This window comes from Schistocerca cancellata, chromosome 1, assembly GCF_023864275.1.
Source record: "Schistocerca cancellata isolate TAMUIC-IGC-003103 chromosome 1, iqSchCanc2.1, whole genome shotgun sequence".
Classification (NCBI taxonomy): domain Eukaryota; kingdom Metazoa; phylum Arthropoda; class Insecta; order Orthoptera; family Acrididae; genus Schistocerca; species Schistocerca cancellata.
The window spans coordinates 1,137,546,802-1,137,571,058 of NC_064626.1; the positions used below are offsets into that span (position 1 = coordinate 1,137,546,802).

Here is a 24,257-nt window from a genome sequence, read left to right on the forward strand (position 1 = left end):
CAAAATACTAACGTGAATTCTTTACAGACGAATGGAAAAAACTGGTAGAAGCAGACCTCGGGGAAGACCAGCTTGGAGTCAGTAGAAATATTGGAACACGTGAGGTAATATTGGCCCTACGACTTACCTTAGAAGCTAGATTGAGGAAAGGCAAACCTACGTTTCTAGCATTTGTAGACTTATAGAAAGCTTTTGACAATGTTGACTGGAATACTCTCTTTCAAATTCTGAAGGTGGCATGGGTAAAATACAGGGAGCGAAAGGCTATTTACAATTTGTACAGAAACCAGATGACAGTTATAAGAGTCACGGGACATGAAAGGGAAGCAGTGGTTGGGAAGGGAGTGAGACAAGGTTGTAGCCTATCCCCGATGTTATTCAATCTGTATATTGAGCAAGCAGTGAGCGAAACAAAAGAAAAGTTCGGAGTAGGTATTAAAATCCATGGAGAAGAAATAAAAACTTTGAGGTTCGCCGATGACATTGTAATTCTGTCAGAGACAGCAAAGGACTTGGAAGAGCAGTTGAACGGAATGGACACTGCCTTGAAACGAGAATATAAGATGAACATCAACAAAAGCAAAACGAGGATAATGGAATGTAGTCGAATTAAGTCGGGTGATGCTGAGGGAATTAGATTAGGAAACGAGACTCTTAAAGTAGTAAAGCAGTTTTGCTATTTGGGGAGCAAAATAACTGATGATGGTCGAAGTAGAGAGGATATAAAACGTAGACTGGCAATGCCAAGGAAATCCTTTCTGAAGGAGAGAAATTTGTTAACATCGAGTATAGATTTAAGTGTCAGTAAGTCATTTCTGAAAGTATTTGTATGGAGTGTAGCCATGTATGGAAGTGAAACATGGACGATAAATAGTTTAGACAAGAAGAGAATAGAAGCTTTCGAAATGTGGTGTTACAGAAGAATGCTGAAGATTAGATGGGTAGGTCACATAACTAATGAGGAGGTATTGAATAGGATTGGAGAGAAGAGAAGTTTGTTGCACAACTTGACTAGAAGAAGGGATCGGTTGGTAGGACATGTCCTGAGGCATCAAGGGATCGCAAATTTAGCATTGGAGGGCAGCGTGGAGGGTAAAAATCGTAGAGGGAGACCAAGAGATGAATACACTAAGCAGATTCAGAAGGATGTAGGTTGCAGTAGGTACTGAGAGAGTAAGGAGCTTGCACAGGATAGATTAGAATGGAGAGCTGCATCAAACCAGTCTCAGGACTGAAGACCACAACAACAACAACAGGAAGCATTTCCTCAGTTACTGGTGGCTTCCTTTACGGTGGGAGTGAAGTAAGGGTGAAGAAGAATAAGACCTGAAAAACAAGCGGGAGCCCCTACAATATTTCCAATTTATCCACACACAATAACATCATGCGGTAGTCTTGCAAGATAACTGAAGATTTCTTCTTCCTCTGGAGCACAATACACGTATGAATTTTGTCTGTGTTTTTTCTTATCAACTGTGGTTTATGTCTGTATGCATTAATAAGTACTGATATTCAAATCATAGGAGGAGTCGCTTTTATTCATGTGACTTACGAATGAGTTTGTGGTGCAGCAAATGTTGGGGTTGGTAGGTGGTTAGGGGTTCTGGGGTTGTAATTTATTAATGACAAAATTAATTATAGCACCTCAGAATCAATAACACAGAAAATTAATTGCACTCCAATTTCTCATACACGACTTGACAAAATCATAAATAAAATATTACTCTACAAAAACAGACAGGGTATCTTACACAGAACACCATCTTAGTTAGAATCTGATATACACAACAGATGTTTCCTCACGATAAAACGAGCACACAGAATAAATTAACAAACGTATAACTAATTAAATGTAAACAACAATGATAAAGAAAATGAGCTGTTATGGCAAAACTCAGGAATCCGTTCAATCATAACATGTAAGCTTTCACGGCCGGCGTCTTCATTAATTAAAACTTCCGGGCTGAATTGCCATGGTCCATATATAAAACTTCTTCTCCCTCCTGGCGTTTCGTTGCCTACTGCGGGCAACATCTTCTGAGGTGAGTCGGCGACTGGCTGCTAGGAGCTGGTGGTCCCGCTTATATAGAGCGCTTAGATGGCGCCACCACTCGTCACGTGGTTTCGAGTGGTGGCGCCATCTAAGCGCTCTATATAAGCGGGACCACCAGCGCCTAGCAGCCAGTCGTCGACTCACCTCAGAAGATGTTGCCCGCAGTAGGCAACGAAACGTCAGGAAGGAGAAGAAGTTTTATATATGGACCACGCCAATTCAGCCCGGAAGTGCTAATTAATGAATGTCAGGAATCCGGTTTCTAAAATAAACCAAGTACCCATACACAGAAGTCCCCCAAAATCTCAAATTAATTTGTTTGTCCAAATTTACCATTGCAACAGTAGTTTCGTGTAATGCAGACAAGTCCCACACATTGCTAGGATATGGGGGCGACAAAAAGAGTTCACTAAGTGCAGAAATAGACATCCTAAACAGAAAAACACCGAATTATACACTTGATCAGACAACATTAAGGAACCACAGCCCAAGTGCACAACGGATGTTCCCACTTTAAGACACCTGGATGTGTCTGATTCTCTCTCTCTCCCTCCCTCCCTAACCCCCCCTCTCTCTCTCTCTGTCTCTCTCTGTCTCTGTCTCTCTCTCTCTCTCTCTCTCTCTCTCTCTCTCTCTCTCTCTCTCTTTGTCTCTCTCTGTCTCTGTCTCTCTCTCTCTCTCTCTCTTTCTCCCTCTCCCTCTCTCTGTCTCTGTCTCTCTCTCTCTCTCTCTCTCTCTCTCTCTCTGTCTCTCTCTCTCTGTTTCCCTGTCTCTCTCTCTCTCTCTCTCTCTCTCCCTCCCTCCCTCCCCCCCCCCCCTCTCTCTCTCTCTCTCTGTCCCTCCCAGTGTGTCAGAGTACAGGAACCCACGACATGCATAGAATTCAATTGTATACAGCCAGTCCAGTCTTTCTGGGAACCACAATGCCAAGACTTGTGTGTGCAGCACTAGCGGAGAGGCGCTGACGAGAGACCGCCAAGCTTGACGAACTCCCTGGGCGACCAGGCGGCAAGCAAACGCTGGACACAGACGTCCTAGTGGGCGGGTGTTCAACGCGCCGAAATTCATGGTACAAGCGAAGAGGAGACATTTTTCTGACATTAATGAGCCGTAGTTGTGTTCGGCTCTTCGGAAAGCGCACCAGGCGGAGTGCTTTTGCTTCGCGTCTAGTGTTTGCGGTGGCACTTTCGGTTTGGCGCGCTGTTTGGATCGCTACCGCCCTCTGGCGGCAGGTGGAGCAAGTGTACGGTCGTATGACGATCGTGGAGTACGTCCTTGGCGGTGACAGAGAGAGGTGGTGGCGAGAGCGGGGCCCTGTTGTTGGGGGTCGTCAACTGCTCGCCACGTGCTTTGGCCGACCTCTTGGCTGTCAGGGGCTAAGTCTGCCTTGCCCGCATGTACGTGGCCTACGAAGCTAGGAAGCCGTGGTGCAGATCAGCGCGTGGGACCGTATGTCTTCTTATCGGTCGTTGAAACCACTGGCAGCGGTTGATTATGACGAGCATTTGGAAGTGCGACGTGTTCTTCCCGGCACTGGGGTGGAGTGTGAGAAGTTGAGTACTGTTTTCATGTTATATATATATATATATATATGTGTGTGTGTGTGTGTGTGTGTGTGTAGTGTAAGAGTTTCTTCACCAGTGGTTTGTTGGGTTCGTCCCACCACAGTTTTTGTTTGCCTGTCCGCGGGAAGGTGGTAATTGCTTCTTGGTCGGGCTGTTTTCATTCACACCTCGATTGGGTGATTTAGGATCGGTGTCGCGGGTCTCTGTGGTTCGCAGTCTGTGCAGGCACCGCCCTTGCTACATCTTCTGGTTTTGAGTAACTCGGGGAGGTGGCGGCTTGTAATGGAAGTTTTGGGGCTGATCTGCTAGTTCCATGTTGAACACCAGTAACTATTCCGGCTATTGTGATTTGGGCCCCTCTACACGTGCCACTCCCTCACCGAGCTAGGGAATATTTTTTTTTTTTTTTTTTGGGAACTGCCTTTAATGTGAAGGTTTGTGTGCTGGCTTATTCACATTTATCTTGTAACAAATATAAGTTATGTAACTGGCGAGAGACAACTATTTTTCCTTAGTACAAGCTAGCTACTTACATTATTTTTGAAATTGTTCCCTTATTGATATAACAAGTTTAAAATCTTCTTATTGTTAACGTCAAACCTTGCAATATCCTTTACATAGAGCCATTTTAAAAGAGTTCTTTTTTACTGTTGTCTTATATATGTCAAGTTAAAATCTCATTATTGGCAACTTGTTAATGTCATACCTGGTAATCTTTTCATAATGAAAATTGTCGAGTTATTTGACATTGTTTTGAAATTATTTTTTTAAAGAAATGCCAGACTTAAAAATTTATTACTGAGATAAATAAAAGATAACCTTATCAATGTGTGTTTTTTCACCAGCACCTCCTGGCCCCTACTTCCACGATACCATTTTTTGGAAAAACATGTGTTCTTAAGTATTGTTTGTGAATCGCTCTAATTGACGGTTCAATCAAAAAGGAACTTTTAAGTAAAGCTTCTATTTACAGAGAATATGTACATGAATGTGTTATACTCAGGAACAGTAGGAAAGTAGAGTGTTTAATTTAGTCTGGTAGAAAACATCCGTCTTATTTAGTACAATATGTTCATTTCTTGTGAAGCGTGGTGACGATAGTTGGTGTAGAAGTAGTTGTGCTGGCTTGTAATGGAAGGTAGATTGTTATTGAGCATGAATGTGTGTGTGTGTGTGTGTGTGTGTGTGTGTGTGTGTGTGTGTGTGTGTGAACGAGTGTTAGTCTTGGGCATTTACATTCAAGGCTTAAGAATCTATTCGTGAAAACGAGTTGCTTGCAACGTTACCGTTATGGGTTGAAGGTGTGGGATGTGTTACTTTTCGCACCAGACAGAAAGTGCCACACGCTACTCTCCATCTCAGAATTATTGTAGTGTCGCTTTGTGGAAGTAACAATAACTCTTGCAAAGTCGGTAACATGGTTCCAGGGTCTTGTGAGCTCAACCTGTTTTCTACAGGAAAGCCTGACTATGAGTGTCCTATGGAAGATACAGGCAGAAGTGCATGTTTTCAGAGGGTAGGTGTAATTTGCTCTCTTCAGTGATATACCCAGCGGCAGTCATCTGTACATTTTACGGTCGGGATCGGTCAAGTAGCACGCAGCGATTAGCACTGCACACGCAGGGTGTCATACTCAATGGCACACACTGCAGTATCTGTGTACCTTCGTTCCAGCTGCCCGCCGCTATTATCAGAGTCACATGATCAAACACTACATAGTTTACCCTACCTAGAATAAAGCTAGAGTATCTGAACGCCACTCTGGACTCAACCCTCCTCACGTCCATAGACCTAATTCTAGGTGCCCTCAGTGTTCGAATTTAGATGGAGACATACTGTAGCATCACGAGGAATATCAGCAGAAACCCATAGTGAGTTGAAGCTCTAAGTCAGTCACAATTTTACTATTCATAAGTGCTGTCTGGTGTATTGTCACACAGATGATACACCAACCAAACTTCCACCTGCCTGTTTCTTCTAGTAGTCCCAGCGCCCAATATGAAGGCGCTTACTCGTTGACAAAAAGACTTCTATAAATACAGGGTGGTCAACTGATCGTGAACGGCCCAAATATCTCACTAAATAAGCGTCAAATGAAAAAATTACAAAGAACGAAATTTGTCTAGCTTGAAGGGGGAAACCAGATGGCGCTATGGTTGGCCCGCTAGATGGCGCTGCCATAGGGCAAACGTATATCAACTGCGTTTTCTTAAATAGCAACCCCCATTTTTTATTACATATTCGTGTAGTATGTCAAGAAATATGAATGTTTTAGTTGGACCACTTTTTTCGCTTTGTGATAGATGGCGTTGTAATAGTCACAAACATATGGCTCAAAATTTTAGACGAACAGTTGGTAACAGGTAGGTTTTTTAAATTGAAATACCAAACGTAGGTACGTTGGAACATTTTGTTTCGGTTGTTCCAATGTGATACATGTACCTTTGTGAACTTATCATTTCTGAAAAAGCATGATGTTACAACGTGATCACCTGTAAATACAACATTAATGCAATAAATGCTCAAAATGAAGTCCTTCAACCTCAATGCATTTGGCAATACGTGTAACGGCATTCCTCTCAACAGCGAGCAGCTCGCCTTCCGTAATGTTCGCGCATGCATTGACAATGCACTGACGCACGTTGTCAGGCGTTGTCGGTTATTCACGACAGCAAATATCCTTCAACTTTCCCCACAGAAAGAAATCCGGGGACGTCAGATCCGGTGAACGTGCGGGCCATGGTATGGTGCTTCGACGACCAATCCACCTGTCGTGAAATATGCTATTCAATACCGCTTCAACCGCACGCGAGCTACGTTCCGGACATCCACCATGTTGAAAGTACGTCGCCATTCTGTCATGCTGTGAAACATCTTGTAGTAACATTGGTAGAACATTACGTAGGAAATCAGCATACATTGCACCATTTAGATTGCCATCGATAAAGTGGGGGCCAATTATCCTTCCTCCCATAATGCCGCACCATACATTAACCCGCCAAGGTCACTGACGTTCCACTTGTCGCAGCCATCGTGGGTTTTCCGTTGCCCAATAGCGCATATTATGCCGGTTTACGTTACCGATGTTGGTGAAGGACGCTTCGTCGCTAAATAGAGCGCGTGCAAAAACCCTGTCATCGTCCCGTAATTTCTCTTGTGCCCAGTGGCAGAACTGTACTCGACGTTCAAAGTCGTCGTCATGCAATTCCTGGTGCAATCGATGTTGATGTAGCATTCTCAACACCGACGTTTTTGAGATTCCAGATTCTCGCGCAATTTGTCTGCTACTGATGCGGATTAGCCGCGACAGCAGCTAAAACCCCTAATTGGGCATCATCATTTGTTGCTGGTCGTGGTTGACGTTTCACATGTGGGTGAACACTTCCTGTTTCCTTAAATAACGTAATTATCCGGCGAACGGTCCGGACACTTGGATGATGTCGTCCGGGATACCGAGCAGCATACATTACACATGCCCGTTGGGCATTTTGATCACAATAGCCATACATCAACACGATATCGACCTTTTCGGCAATTGGTAAACGGTCCATTTTAACACGAGTAATGTATCACGAAGCAAAAGTGTCACGGTGTTCTCTCCATTGTCAAAAGATTTCGGATTAGTCCCACATTCGGATCTCTAGGAGGGGACTGCCAAGGGGGAGTTGACCATGAAAAAAAGACTGAATAACCAATGAAAGGATAATGTTCCACTAGCCGGTGCGTGGAATGTCCGAAGTTTGAACGTGGTAGGGGAGCTAGAATATCTGAAAAGGCAAATGCTAACGCTCTTTCTAGTTATAGTGGTAGTCAGTGAAGTGAAATGGAAAAAAGACAAGGATTTCTGATCCGATGAGTATGCAGCAATATCAGTACTGTATAACGGGGGCGGGATTGTGTCATGAATAGGAATGTAGGGTAGAGAGTGAGTTACTGTGCACAGTTATGAGATAAAGTCATTCTTATCAGAATCGACAGCAAACCATTACCGAAAACGATAGTCAGATATGCATGCCGACGTAGCAAACTGAAGATGAAGGAATGGAAAAAAATCTTTGAGCGTACTGAACGGGTAATTCAGTACATAAAGGGAGATGAAACTCTAATAGTTATGGGTGACTGAAATGCGGTTGTAGGAGACGGAGTACCCGAAAGGGCTACTGGAGAATACTGGTCTGGAAGTATGAATGAGAAGGAGAACGAAAAATTTATTTCTGCGATAAATTTTAGATTCTAATGGTGAATAATCTGTTCAAAAATCACAAGAGGATGAGGTATACTTGGAAAAGACCGGGAGGTACAGGAAGATTTCAGTCAGAAACGTCATGTTCAGGCAGAGATTTCGAAATCAGATATTACCCAGGAGCAGATACAGACTCAGATCACAAGTTAGTTATGGTGAAGAGTAGGATGAAATTTAATGGACTTGTCAGGAACAATCAGTGCGCAAAGAAGTGGGATATGGATGTATTATGGAATGAACCAATACGCTTGACGTTCTTTGAGGCTGTGGATACTGCGATTATGAATTGTTCAGTAGGCAGTTTAGTTGAAGAGGAATGCACATCTCTAGAAAGGGTAATCACAGAAGGTGGAGAGAAAAACTTAGATAAGAGGAGGGTAATTATGAAGAAACAATGGGTAATAGGAGAAATACTTCAGTTGATCAACGAAAGAAGTAATACAAAATTTTCAGGGAAATTTAGGAATACAGAAATACAACTCACTTAGCAATGAATTAAATAGGAAGTGCAGGGAAGCTAGGTCGAAATGCTTGCATAAAAATGTGATAAATCCAAAAAGAAATGACTGTCGGAAAGATTGATGCAGCATATAGAAAAGTCAAAACAACCCATGCTGAAACTAAATGCAAGGATGGTAACATCAAGAGTGCAATGCAGAGGAGAGATCGATTATGTGGAAAGAGTACAGTGAGGGCCTGTAGGCGAGGGAGGACTTATCAGCAGATAAGTATACTCATCGGACCAGAAATCCTTGTCTTTTTTCCATTTCACTTCACTGACTACCACTATAACTAAAAAGAGCGTTAGCATTTCCCTTTTCATATATTCTAGCTTCCCTACCACGTTCAAACTTCGGACATTCCACGCGCCGGCTAGTGGAACATTATCCTTTCATTGGTCATACAAGATGAAACAGGAGTCGATAGAGAAGAGATAGGGGATCCAGTATTAGAATCAGAACTTAGATGAACTTTGGAAGACCTAAAATAGAAAGGGAAAAGGGGTAGATACCATTCCATAGGAAATTTGAAAACATTGGGGAAGTGGCAACAAAACGATTATTCATCTTGATGTGTAGAATGTATGAGACTGACGATACACCATCAGCCTTTCGGAAAAAACATCATCCACACAGTTCCGAGATTGCAAGAGCCAGGAATTATCGTACAATCAACTTAACAGCACATGTATCCAAGGTGCTGACAAGAAAAATATACATGAGAACGGAAAAGAAAATTGAGAATCTGATAGATTACGATCAGTTTGGATTTAGGAAAGATAAAGGCACCATGGAGGCAGTTCTGACGTTTCGGTTGATAATGTAAACAAGACTGAAGAAAAATCAAGACGCGTCATAGGATTTGTTGACCTGGAGGAAAGCGCTCGACAATGTAACACAGTGCAAGATGTTCGATATCCTGAAAAAAATAGAACGTAATATACATTACATACAAGAAACAAAAGAGAACAAGAAGAGTGGATGACCAAAACCGAAGTGCTCAGATTAATTAGAGTGTGAAACAGGGATGTAGTCATTCGCCCCTAGTATTCAAGCTAGACATCGAAGATGCAATGACGGAAGTAAACGAAAGGTTTAACGGTGGGATTAAAATTCAATGTGGAAGTGTATAAATGTTAATATTTGCGGATGACAATGCTGCTCTCAGTGAAAGTGAAGGAGAATTACAGGACCTCTTGAATGGAATGAACAGTCTTACGAGAAGAGAATGTGGATTCAGAGTAAATCGAAGAAGGGCAAAAATGAGAAGCAGCAGAAATGAAAACAGCGAGAAACTTAACATCATAGTTGATGATTACGAAGTAGATGAAGTTAAGAAATTCTGCTACCTAGGCAACAAAATAACCCATGACGGATGGCAAAAAAGCAGACTGTAACTGGCAAAAAGGGCATTCCTGGCCAAGAGAAGTTCGCTAGTATCAAATATTGGCCTTATTTCGAGAAAGAAATTTCTGAAAATGTACGTCTGAAGCACAGCATTGTATGGTAGTGAAAAACGAGAAATGAAGAGAATCGAAGCATTTGGGATGTGATGCTACCGAAGAATGTTGAAAATTAGGTTGATTAACAAGGTAAGGTATTAGTGCGTTCTCTGGAGCACCAGCGAGGAAGGGAATCTGTGTAACACACTGACGAGAAGAAGGGACGGAATGATATGACATCCGTTAAGACGCGAGGGAATATCTTCCATGGTACTAGAGGGGGCTGTAGATGATAAAAACTGTAGAGGAAGACAGAGATTGGGATATATGCAGTAAATAACTGAGGGGGTAGTTCGCAAGTGCTACTCTAAGACTAAGAGGTTTGCACAGGAGAGGAATTCGTGGGACGCCGCATCACGCATCAACGAATCAAAAGACTGGTGACTAAAAAAAAAAGAGAAAATTTCCCATGGCATATAACCTATAACCTGTGTTGTAAATTATACCTTCGCAGAATGTCTGACGACGATCATATGCTCCATACGGGTCTGCTAAATTAAAAATACAAATACAAAGCAGCCTGTCTTCTTATAAAGATAAAAGTTATTAAGTATATGAACGCTGAAAGACACTATGAAACGTCCCCTTAGAAAAATTGTACATGACTGTGCTTAAACTGACACACAATATTTTTAGCGCAACGCAATCTGACTTTCAATAATCCCTACAAAAGAATGGCCCTGACTAACTATAACCTATACCTTTCATGAATCACTTACCTCACAAAAATGTTCGTTACTCGAACTACTGCAATACAGCGAGCGCCAATACTGCCAGCTAAATAAAGGATTCTAACTACTGAAGGCACTAACTACTAATAGGCATACTTAGTAAATGAAAGATTTTGATAGAGAACAAACAATGTATTTACCTTAATAGTGTTCAAAAGTCATAATATATATAGCAGTTCATGACATCCATTCTTACAAATGTACTGTTTCTGATGGACACACGTCCAGATCATCTGCTCTCAAAAATCCGCCATTTCACTTCCCCACATCCACCACTGCTGGCGGCTCACCTCCAACTTCGCAACGCTACGCGCTGTTAACAGCCAACTGCCCAACGCTACAATAGCCAACAACAATGCAAACCAGCCACAGACTGCACACAGCACAGCCAGTGATTTTCATACAGAGCGCTACGTGGCGTTACCAATATAAAAACCTAAACAGCCTACTTACAACACCTTCAAAACTATTTCCGAGATTACCACCCCCGCCGCCTCTGGTTTCGTTCATTTCATGTCAAAATGATCTAGGAGAAATTTGGGCATAATAGGACCCACTAATCTGTAAAATTAAAACCATCAACTTGGCAAAATATTGCATCTACAAGTCAAATTCATTCAATTCCCAATGTAGGTAGTTCGTTGACTCGAAGTTCCTAAATCAAATTCGTCTGATGTCACAGATCGTACTGTTTGAATAACGAGACAGCACAATAAGCCCAGGATACGTAGAGAGGGGCAGTGCGAGCCATGCCGCTCTCCCTACCGACCCACCTCGGTCCCCCCCAGTGATGTTTGAAAGCGCTTGTGTTCCGTAACACCAACTAGGACAGAATGAGATTTGTGATATTTAAAGGTTTGTGTTTCGTAAATAACTAGAACTAGCACCAACTAGTAGGAAATGGAACTTGTGAAATTTGGATTCTCCATGTTAATGTTGAAGCGTATTTCTCTGTTTGATGCACCACTAATGCGGCGTACGGTATATAGTTTTCACGAATGGCACCAGTCTCCTGGAACTGTTGTCTTTACATTTGTCGATCCTAATTTTGTATCCTGATTAGAAAATGAAAATTGTCAATGAACTGAATCATGAGATGGAAACATCAGACGAAAATATTAAAAGGGTTCAAGCAGGAATCGACCAAATCCTAGAAATCATCAATTATGGACTTGAACATTTTTTTTCTTATAAAACAAGATTAATCGTTAGCAGATTCGTCTTGAGCGACGAGTTTCTTATGACAGGTCTTACGCAGTGGCATGAAAATGAAGATTCCAGCAATGCTCTACACATAATGAATGATAATGAAATTGTAAATGACTTGGCAGCCAGATGCGTAAAGCTCATTGAGGAATATAAGAAATTATTTACCAAAAATGATAAACAAAAGCAGTAAGTGCTTCAAGTTGTATCCAAGCATCCCGTAAGTTCCCAGGGCATAGGGCATAACAAAGAGACTTCATTAAAGAATAAAGATATATAGAAGGAAACCCGTATGTTTAACTGGGGACCTAGAAACGAGGCTTCGTCCCGCCGTAGCCCTCAGTGGTACACAACTCCACAACAGACTACAGCAGTCCACTCACCCAACCGCCGCCCCACACCGAACCCAGGGTTATTGTGCGGTTCGGCCCCCAGTGGACCCCTCCGGGAACCTCTCACACCAGACGAATGTAACACCAAATGTTTGCGTGGTAAAGTAATTATGGTGTACGCTTACGTGGAGACAGTGTTTGCGCAGGAATCGCCGACATAGTGTAACTGAGGCGGAATAAGGGGAACCAGCCCTCATTCGCCGAGGCAGATGGAAAACGACCTTAAAAACCATCCACAGACTGGCCGGTACACCGGACCTCGACACTAATCCGCTGGGCGGGTTCGTGCAGGGAGAGCGGCACGCCTTCCCGTGCGGAAAGCAGTGCGTTAGAGCGCACCGCTAACCGGGCGGGCTAACTTAAGAATTGCGTTGGATGGAATTTACTATGAAAACGAATGAAAAGTGGCGAGCCGAAATGGCTTGACGCTTTTCAACTTCACCGACAGGTAAAACAGCGGTATTGCGGAAGACATGTGGAATTCTGTTGCTCAGTCCTGACCCCACGTCAGGACATTAGGTTATTTCTTCATTAAATCCTCTTCACCGATGAAACTACCTTTATAAATCATGGAAAGCTGAATGTAACAAATATCCATTGTTGGTCTGCTAGACATACGCACTGGGTGAGCCAAGTTGAACATCAAAGGCACTGGAGTTTGGTGTGGAATTAATTAAGTCTACGTGATTGATCCTTACTTCATTGATGAGAGCACATTTCTAGATATTGCAATATCCTCGAAACTACCAATCGCATTTTGTAGAATGAAACGCTGGTGAATTCGTCACTTCTATAACTATGATAATATTAGCAGAAAATTTGAAAAAGCGAATTGATGGCGATAGCTCTGTAATTAATATAGCTATGGAAAGAGACTGTACGTCATTTACTCAGAACTTTTTTTTTACATTTCTTAGGTGGAAGCAGCATTGTGATATCTCAAACGGTCCAGGAAAACTCTTGAGATGAATATATCAGCTGAATCACTTTGGATACAAAAAATGTAGTCGCCGTTATACGTACCTACTTTGTGCGACTGTGTAGTAAATTAATTATTAACCTATTCAGGCGTGTGGTGCCCTTCATGCCAGTTTGACATTTGGTACATGCCGCCTTCATTGTTTTCCATTTTTAATGACCAATAGTGTACAACAAGAAAACCTACACCAGTAATATCCACGGATATCAGTCGGAATCTACATCTACATTTATATTCCGCAAGCCACCCAGCGGTGTGTGGCGGAGGGCACTTCACATGCCACTGTAATTACCTCCCTTTCCTGCTTCAGTCGCGTATGGTACGCGGGAACAACGACTGCCGGAAAGCCTCCTTGCGCGTTCGAATCTCTCTAATTTTATATTCGTGATCTCCTCGGGAGGTATAAGTAGGTGGAAGCAATATATTCGATACCTCATCCAGAAACGCACCCTCTCGAAACCTGGCGAGCAAGCTACACCGCGATGCAGAGCACCTCTCTTGCAGAGTCTGCCACTTGAGTTTGCTAAACATCTCCGTAACGCTATCACGCTTACCAAACTACCCTGTGACGAAACACGTCGCTCTTTTTTGGATCTTCTCTATCTCCTCTGTCAACCCCACCTGGTACGGATCCCACACTCATGAGCAATACTCAAGTATAGGTCGAACGAGTGTTTTGTAAGCCACCTCCTTTGTTGATGGACTACAGTTTCTAAGGACTCTCCCAATGAATCTCAACCTGGTACCCGCCTTACCAACATATAATTTTATATGATCATTCCACTTCAAATCGTTCCGTACGCATACTCCCAGATATTTTGCAGAAGTAACTGCTACCAGTGTTTGTTCTGCTATAATATAATCATTCAATAAAGGATCCTTCTTTCTATGTATTCGCAATACATTACATTTGTCTATGTTAAGGGTCAGTTGCCACTCCCTGCACCAATTGCCTATCCGCTGCAGATCTTCCTGCATTTCGATGCAATTTCCTAATGCTGCAACTTCTCTGTATACTACAGCATCATCCGCGAAAAGCCGCATGGGACTTTCGACACTATCTACTAGGTCATTTACATATATTGTGAAGAGGAACGGTCCCATAACACTCCCCTGTGGCACGCCAGAGATTACTTTAGCGTCTGTAGACGTCTCTCCATTGAGAACAACATGCTGTGTTCTGTTTGCCAAAAAACTCTTCAATCCAGCCACACAGCTGGTCTGATATTCGGTAGGCTCTTACTTCACCAGGCGACAGTGCGGAACTGTATCGAACGCCTTCCGTAAGTCAAGGAAAACGGCATCTACCTGGTAGTCTGTATCTACTATTTTCTGGGTCTCATGAACAAATGAAGCGAGTTGGGTCTCACACGACCGCTGTTTCCGAAATCCATGCTGATTCCTACAGAGTAGATTCTGGGTTTCCAGAAATGACATGATACATGAGCAATAAACATGTTCTAAAACTCTACAATAGATCGATGTCAGAGATATAGACCTATAGTTTTGCGCATCTGCTCGACGACCCTTCTTGAAAACTGGAACTACCTGTGCTCTTTTCCAGTCATTTGGAACCTTCCGCTGCTCTAGAGACTTGCGGTACACGGCTGTTAGAAGGGGGGCAAGTTCTTTCGCGTACTCCCTCCTGCAGTACTAACCATACCGCCCAGTGAGACACTAAACACAACACATCTTAAACCGTGAGACAGGCTGTAATGGGGCTGAGTAATTTCAGACTCCTAAAGCAAAAGGTCTCCCAGAACATAAATAGACAGAATGCCCTAGACTTGTTCGGGCGACGTACCTGTATGAAGAAGAGCTTGGGTTTCCCGTCGAGGCTCGGGCAGCGCCCGGGAGTGAACGGCTGCCACAGCTCGCTGACGTGGTACTCGCGGTCTCTGGCGCTCAGCTGCCCGTCCCTCCCGCAGTGGGACAGCACCGCCACTGCAACGCAGTCGCGACTGTCGTGGTTCTGCTCCGCCACTGCAACCACAAAACATTTTCGCTTGGATAGCTCGCAACAGCTCACTGTACGTATATCTTTACTTATTAACCTTTTTGGTGGGTTCAGGAGATTTTACAATACACAGAAATATTTAAGAAAAGAAACCATGTGACCAAAGTACTTTTAAATACTTCGCAAACAAAACAGAAAAATTTCTGAACATTTCATATACAGAATGGTCCATTGATAGTAACCGGGCCAAACATTTCACGAAATAAGCATCAACGAAAAAACTGCAAAGAAAGAAACTTCTCTAGCTTGCAGGGGAAAACCAGATGACGCTATGGTTGGCCCGCTAGATGGCGCTGCCATACGTCAAACCGATATCAACTGCGTTTGTTTAAAAATAGAAACCCCCATTTTTATTACATATTCGTGTAGTACGTTAAGAAATATGAATGTTTTACAGAATGAGATTTTCACTCTGCAGCGGAGTGTGCGCTGATATGAAACCTCCTGGCAGACCAAAAAACTGTGTGCCCGACCGAGACTCGAACTCGGGACCTTTGCCTTTCACGGGCAAGTGCTCTACCATCTTTATCATCTCAGCTACCGAAGCACGACTCACGCCCGGTACTCACAGGTTTACTTTTGCCAGTATCTCGTCTCCTGCCTTCCAAACTTTACAGAAGCTCTCCTGCGAACCTTGCAGAACTACTGGCACAAGTGAAGCTGTCAGGACGGGGCGTGAGTCGTGCTTCGGTAGCTCAGATGGTAGAGCACTTGCCCGCGAAAGGCAAAGGTCCCGAGTTCGAGTCTCGGTCGGGCACACAGTTTCGGTCTGCCAGGAGGTTTCATATCAGCGCACACTCCGCTGCAGAGTGATAATCTCATTCTGGAAACATGCCTCAGGCTGTGGCTAAGCTATGTCTCCGCAGTATCCTTTCTTTCAGGAGTGCTAGTTCTGCAAGGTTCACAGGAGAGCTTCTGCAAAGTTTGGAAGGTAGGACACGAGATACTGGCAGAAGTAAAGCTGTGAGTACCGGGCGTCAGTCGTGCTTCGATAGCTCAGATGGTAGAGCACTTCCCCGCGAAAGGCAAAGGTCCCGAGTTCGAGTCTCGGTCGGGCACACAGTTTTGATCTGCCAGGAGGTTTTATGAATGTTGTAGTTGGACCACTTTTTTCGCTTTGTGAAAGATGGCGCTGTAATAGTCACAAAGATATCGCTCACAATTTTAGACGAACAGTTGGTAACAGGTAGGTTTTTTTAAATTAAAATACAGGAAGTAAGTACTTTTGAGCGTTTTATTTCGGTTGTTCCAATGTGATACATGTACCTTTGTGAACTTATCATTTCTGAGAACGCATGCTGTTAGAGCGTGATTACGTGTAAATACCACATTAATGCAATAAATGCTCAAAATGATGTCCGTCAGCCTCAATGCATTTGGCAATACGTGTAACGACATTCCTCGCAACAGCGAGTAGTTCGCCTTCCGTAATGTTCGTACATTCATTGACAATGCGCTGACGCATGTTGTCAGGCGTTGTCGGTGGATCACAATAGCAAATATCCTTTCAACTTTCCCCACAGAAAGAAATCCGGGGACATCAGATCCGGTGAACGTGCGGGCCATGGTGTGGTGCTTCGGTAAGTTCACAAAGGTACATGTATCACATTGGAACAACCGAATAAAATGTTCAAAAGTATCTACGTTCTGTATTTTAAATTAAAAAACCTACCTGTTACCAACTGTTAGTCTAAAATTGTGAGCCATACCTTTGTGACTATTACAGCGCACATCTATCACAAAGCGAAAAAAGTGGTCCAACTAAAACATCCATATTTCTTTACGTACTACACGAATATGTAATAAAAATGGGGGTTCCTATTTAAAAAAACGCAGTTGATATCCGTTTGACCTATGGCAGCGCCATCTAGCGGGCCAACCATAGCGCCATTTGGTTCCCCCTTCAAGCTAGACAAGTTTCGTTCTTTGTAGTTTTTTCGTTTGACGCTTATTTCGTGAGATATTTGGCCCGGTCACGATCAGTGGACCACCCTGTATATTGTGAAGTGTAACAGTCCTATAACTTTCCCATATGGTACACCCAAAGGTAATATTACGTCTAAGACATCTCTCTCTTAAGAACATCATATTGTGTTCTGTTTTATAGCAACTCTCAGTCCATAAAAAACCGGGGCTGATATTCGACGCTCTCTTATTTTGTTCTTTTAAGCGACTGTGTGGATCTGTAACGCAGTCTTTTGTAAATAAAAATACACGGCATCAACCTGGACCAGTGCATCCGCTACTTTCTGGATCCCTGAACGAACAGTGCGAGTGGAATGACGTCTTCTCGGGTTATCAACTGCGTCAAGGCGTCGTTCTGCGGCAACGTTTCAGGGAGTTTCCTACTCGTTATCTTCGCCTTGGCCGTGGAAGATAGTGGAGTAGGCAGTCCTGTGCTGTGAGACGCTGCAGTGAGGGCTTCATGTGGAGACACAGTACAGGAAAGATGGTCATCTTAGTTCTGGACGGTAGACAGCTGCATAATTGGGACTCAAAAATTTTTCGATAGAGGTCAGAGTGGGGCATAGATGTTTTCACGTTGTGAATTCTATTGTTTTCCTCAGGTATCGTAACAAAATGAGTAGTAGGTGTGGGAAAAATCTTTGCTCTTCACTTCGCGGAACTTAGAGAGGTATTGTGTACATTGGCTACGAGCTTATGTTGCTCTCTCAACAGTGTTAGCTGCAAAAGTTTAGCTAGTTTAAACAGTCATATTGACTCCACCAAATAAAATACATTTTATGCTCTAGTTATAAGGCACTAAAAACAAACATTATGAAATTTAATTTTAAAAAAGGAAGTGTTTTGAATCGGTTTGAGATTGGCTCGTAAGTAGTTATTTCTGAGCCAAAGACTTGATTATAAATCCACTAGCGAACTCAAGATCCGAAACCAGGGTGTCATGCCACCAATGAATTTGGTATTTGTGGTGTCTGTTTTTTTGGACGTTTCTGAAAGAATAGACATATTTTGATCCCACAGACATTATTAATCAAAACACAAAGGCATTAACGACATTAGGTGCTAGTGGGTATTGATTGAAATCAATAGGGAAGTTGAAAATCTGTGTCAGAGTGGGATTCGAACCCAAGTCTCCTGCGTACAAGTCAGACGCGCTGACCACTGCGCCACCCAGAAACAGCAGGCAGCGTAACTGCATGGAATACCCTAGTACGCCTCCCGTCAGACCCAAATTCTCGACTTATCATCCCATTACTGATGTTGTTGGCCTTGCCTATTGTCATCATTATTTGCGGCATTTCGGTGATTCCTAGAATAGTTAGAGTGTGGTGTACATCCTCAATGAAGCGATTGAATGATTATCCTCACATGAATGTATGTGGTGTCTGTTCGTTCAAACATTGGCCGACCGCTGTCGCCTAACGGTTCTAGGTGCTACGGCTGCTACGGTCGCAGGTTCGATCCTGCCTCGGGCATGGATGTGTGTGATGTCCTTAGGTTAGTTACGTTTACGTAGTTCTAAGTCTAGGGGACTTATGACCTCAGGTGTTAAGTCCCATAGTGCATAGAGCCATTTGAAGCATTTCTTTCAAACGTGTAGTTGACAAGGATGTGAGATAGGGTTGTAACCTATACCCACTGACATAGAATCTGTACATCAAGCAAGCTGCAAAGGAAATCAAAGAAAAATTTGGAGCAGGAATTAAAGTTTAGGAATAAGAAATAAAAACTTTGAGGCTTGGCGATGACATTGTAATTCAACACAGACAGCAACAGGCTTGGAAGAGCAGCTTAACGCCATGCACAGCGTCTCGAAAGGAGTCTGTTAGATGAACATCGAAGAAAGGGAACCTTGGTAATTGAATATAGTAAAATTAAATCAGGTGGTGCTGACGGAATTAGAATGTGTAATGAGACATTTAAAGTAGTAGCTGACTGTTTTTTTCTATTTGGGCTGCAAAATAATTGATGATGACAGGAGTAGAAAGGATATATAGAACGTAGACATGTAATAGCAAAGTCGGAGACAAGAAATGAATACAGCAAAAAGATTCAGAAGGATATAGGTTGCAGTAGTTATTTACAGATGAAGAGGCTTGCATAGGATAGAATAACAAGGAGAGCTGCATCAAATCAGTCTTCGAACTAACGATCACAGCAACAACTTCATGACATCTTGCGCTTGTATTAGCAGCTATTCTCGCCATTAAGACCTTACTCCTAATATCCCACTTCTCCAGCGATATGGAGACAATTGCAGAGAGTGGCATGGTATTATTTGTTCGGCAACAGCGACGTCCGGGGTCGTAATAAACACGTCACATGTGGATGGCCGCTAGCCCAGCACAATCTTTTTTCTTTCTTTTTTTAGGACATCCGTCTTCTGAGTGGTTTGATGCGGCCCGCCATGAATTCCTCTCATGTGCCAGCCTCTTCATCTCAGAGTAGCACTTGCAACCTACGTCCTCAATCATGTGTTGGATTCGTTCCAATGTCCGTCTTCCTCTACAGTTTTTACCCTCTAAAACTCCATTTGAAACCATGGAAGTTATTCCGTGTTATCTTAACACATGTCTGACCATCCTATACCTTCTACTTTCAACTGTTTACCACTTGTTCATTTGTTCGCCGATTATGCAGAGAACCACCTCATTTCTTATTTTATCTTTATCTTCCGTAGCGCTACATCCCAAACTCTTCGATTCTCATTCTTATCTGGTTGTTCCACAGTCAATAATTCACTACCATACAAAGCTGTGCTCCAAACGAAAATTCTCAGAAATTTCTTCCTCAGATCAAGGACTTTGTTTCATACCATCACACTTCCCTTGGACTGTGATGTGTTAATTTGCGTCGAAGGTAACACCATTCCTTCACTTCACCTATCTCGTGGATCTCACTTTTGGTGTTACGTTTATTAATAAGCTCATTTCTGCAACACCTCATTACTTTTGTGTTTCTTTCATTTACTGTCAGTCCATATTGTGTACTCATTAGACTCTTCTTACCACTCAACACGTTCTGAAATTCTGCTTCAGTTTCACACAGACCAGTAATGTCATCATCGAATTTTATCATTGATACCCTTTCACCTTGAATTTACATCCGACTCTTGAAGCTTTTTTTTTTACTTCCGTCATTGCTTCTTCTATGTACAGATTGAATATCAGGGGCGAAAGAGGTTATTTCTGACTCACGCCCATTTTATTCCGAACGTTTCTTTCTTGGTCCTCTATTCTTACTGTTCCCTCTTCAAATGGGTTCAAATGGCTCTGAGGACTATACGACTTAACTTCTGAGGTCATCAGTCGCCTAAAACTTAGAACTAATTGAACCTAACTAACCTAAGGACATCACACACATCCATGCCCGAGGCAGGATTCGAACCTGCGACCGTAGCTCCAGACTGTAGCGCCTAGAACCGCACGGCCACTCCGGTCGGCTGTTCCCTCTTCGTTCTTGTACAAACAGTACCTTACCTCTATAGCTTACTCCTATTTTTCTCATAATTTTCAACATCTTGAACCATTTTAGGAACACTTTTTCTAGGTGGACAAATCCTATGAACGTGTCTTGATTTTTCCTCTGTCTTGCTTCCATTATCAGGTGCAAGTCATAACTGCCTCTCTGATGCCTTTACCTTTCCTAAGGCCAAATTGATCGATCTTTAACAAATCTTTAGCGTTCTTTCCCAGTCTTTTGTATATTACTGTTGTCAGCAGCTTAGATGCATGAGGCGTTGAGGCGATTGTGCGATAATTCTCGCATTTGACGGCCCTTGCTGTTTTCGGAATCGTGTGGATGATGTTTCTTCTGAAAGCATCAGGCTCATAGGTCCTGCGCACTAACTTCAACAGTCGCTTGCTTACCATTCCCCCGCACCCAATGGCTATGGTAATCCCGAAGAATTGTTATCCATTCCACCTGCCTTACTTGATCACATATATTCCAAAGCTATATTACATTCATATTCTAATACCGGATCTCCTATGTCTTCGATATCGACTCCTGTTCCTTCCTCAATCACGTCATCAAAAAGTCTTTCTCCTCGCAGAGGCCTGCAGTGTACTCTTTTCGCTCATCCACTCTCCTCCGGTTGCACTCTTCATGTTACCATTCTTGTTTTTAATTTCACCGAGGACTGTTTTGACTTTTCTGTACGCTGAATCAGTCCTTTCGATGAATATTTCTTTTTCGATCTCTTCACATTTTTCATTAGATTCCGTGCACTTCCTAAATATTTCATACCTAAGTGACATATTTCTTTATGCCTGAATTTCCCTGAACACAACTGTACTTCCTTCTTCGTCGATTAACTGAAATACTACTTCTGTTACCTAAGGTTTTTTCGGAGTTACCTTCCTTGTTTCTGTGTTTTCCTTTTTACTATGATAGCTTTCTTTTTAGATATATCCATTCCTCTTCAACTGAACTCCCTTCTGAGGTGTTCAATATTCCAGTATTCCAGTAATCTTCAGACGACTTCAAGCACATCCCATTATTCCTTAGTACTTCTGTATACCACTTCTTTCCACAGTGATTCCTCCTGATTTTTTTGACCTTCAGCCTACTCTTCATCAATACTGAATTGTAATCCGAATAGATTTCTGCTTCTGGGTCCGCCTTACAGTCAAATATCTGATGTCGGAATCTGTCTGACCATGATGTAATCCAACTAGAAATTTCCCGAATTTCCAGGCCTTTTCCAAATAAATCTTCTCCTCTTCTGGTATTTGAACTTTTTATTTACTGTTTATAACTGAGATTTACTGCAGAAAAAAATGGTCAAATGGCTCTAAGCACTATGGGACTTAATATCTGAGGTCATCAGTCCCCTAGACTTAGAACTACTTTAACTTAACTAACCTAAGGACATCACACACATCCTTGCCCGAAGCAGGATTCGAACCTGAGACCGTAGCAGCAACGCGGTTCCGGACTGAAGCGCCTAGAACCACTCGGCCATAGCGGCCGGCTTTACTGTAGAACTCAGTCTTTGCCCTGCATCATTTCTACTACCAAATCCACATTCTCCCGTAATTCAATCTTCCTTCCACTACAACCGCGTTAAAATCCTCATGATTATTAGGTTATTACCGCCTTTTACACACTAAGTTAGCCGGCCGGACTGGCCGTGCGGTTCTAGGCGCTACAGTCTGGAACCGAGCGACCGCTACGGTCGCAGGTTCGAATCCTGCCTCGGGCATGGATGTGTCTGATGTCCTTAGGTTAGTTATTTTTAATTAGTTCTAAGTTCTAGACGACTGATGACCTCAGGAGTTAAGTTGCATACTGCTCAGAGCCATTTGAACCACACACTAAGTTACCTATTCAGTATCCTCATATACTTTTACTAACATTTCTTCTTCTGCTTGTGAAGTCGGCGTATACACCTGAACCACTGGCTTTGGTTTGCTATCGATTCTGATGAGAACAGCCATATCACTTAACTGTTAGCAGCGACTCACCCACCGCCCATCTCTCCTATTCATAACGAACTCTACTCCAACTACCGTTATATCTTTCCTGCTGATGGTTGATATTACGTTGTATTCGTCTGACCAGAAATTCTTATCTCCTTTCCATGTCACTCCACTGACCCTCACTATATGACTGAGCATTTGCATTTCCGTTTTCAGGTTTTCTAGCTTCCCTTCCAAGTTCAAACTTCTGACATTCCACACTCCGACTTGTAGAATATTATCCTTTTGTTGTTTTTCATAACTCTTTCCTAAGGTTACCTGCCCCTTGGCAGTCCTCTCCTAGCGATCCATAAGTGTGACTGATCCGGAATCATTCACCAATGGCGAGATCATCATGACACATGTTCAGTTACAGGACACATGTCCTGTGGATACACTACGTGTATACTTAATGCGGTGGTTTCCAGTGCCTTCTGGATCCTCATGTCGTTGATCATTGCTGATTTTTTCGCCTTTAGGGTAGTTTCTCACCCTATATTCTATATCAAATAACCACCGAGCCTGTCCGGCGGACTGGCTGTTCTCATCACGTTGTTGATGCCTACGTTACGCTGATTCTCGAATACAGCTACTGTTACCTCGTCTTTCTAGACCAGTATATTAATTTGAAACTGTGTTGTTATTGGAGACTATTCTGACCACGTTCATCACTACTGGTATAAGCTCGCTCTACTTTCAGTCGCAACGTCACTCCCTACTCCGTTTTCGGCCATCGACTTAGGGTTAATATTGGTTTCCATGCACTGGTTCGCAGCAGTGATTTGCTTAGGTTTGAGTCAGGCTACGACTCAAAACTACTAGCCCTATATTGAAAAATTACGATGCGTTATTCTCTGCTGAGACAGTGTAAGGGAGAAAAGTTTTGCACATGGTTTGTGTTTACCTCTAGTGAGAGAACGGATTCTCCAAGACAAATCAATAGACATATTACTTCCGCCCAAACGCATCTTACACAATGACAATCACGGAAAAATTACATTTCTTTCTTCTTTTATGGGGGCATATCAACAGTTGTTCCTCTTGCACGCCATCCAAAAATGAAATAGAAACGAAGAAAAACTGAAAAGAAAAATGATCCTGTTTCACTACATACACCACGTGATAGCTTGGCGAGCGCAGCTACAAATGTACAGGGTGGTGCATACGTGTAGAATAACTCTTCTAAGAAATAGAAAAAAATAGAAACAGATTGATAAATAGAAATTAAAGTTACTTTGTATCAGAGAGTGAGAGGAGGAAAACTCGTGAGGGTACTTTACCAACACCATGTGGCGGCCACTTTTGAAACCGCCATCTTTGATTCAACCCATAACAGTCAATATATTTTCGGCACAGAGTGCAGCAAAACCTTAATGTACACTCCTGGAAATGGAAAAAAGAACACATTGACACCGGTGTGTCAGACCCACCATACTTGCTCCGGACACTGCGAGAGGGCTGTACAAGCAATGATCACACGCACGGCACAGCGGACACACCAGGAACCGCGGTGTTGGCCGTCGAATGGCGCTAGCTGCGCAGCATTTGTGCACCGCCGCCGTCAGTGTCAGCCAGTTTACCGTGGCATACGGAGCTCCATCGCAGTCTTTAACACTGGTAGCATGCCGCTACAGCGTGGACG

The 24,257-nt window shown here is 42.9% G+C and overlaps 1 protein-coding gene across 1 annotated transcript in view; it reads right to left on the minus strand.

The window, feature by feature from the left end:
- The window catches only part of LOC126134598 (caspase-1-like), a 125,796-nt gene that overhangs the window by 42,796 nt on the left and 58,743 nt on the right, over window positions 1-24,257 (minus strand). Inside the window, exon 4 of the mRNA XM_049915194.1 lies at window positions 14,976-15,154. Coding sequence (XP_049771151.1) covers window positions 14,976-15,154 — 179 coding nt within the window. The remainder of the gene's footprint in view (window positions 1-14,975; window positions 15,155-24,257) is intronic.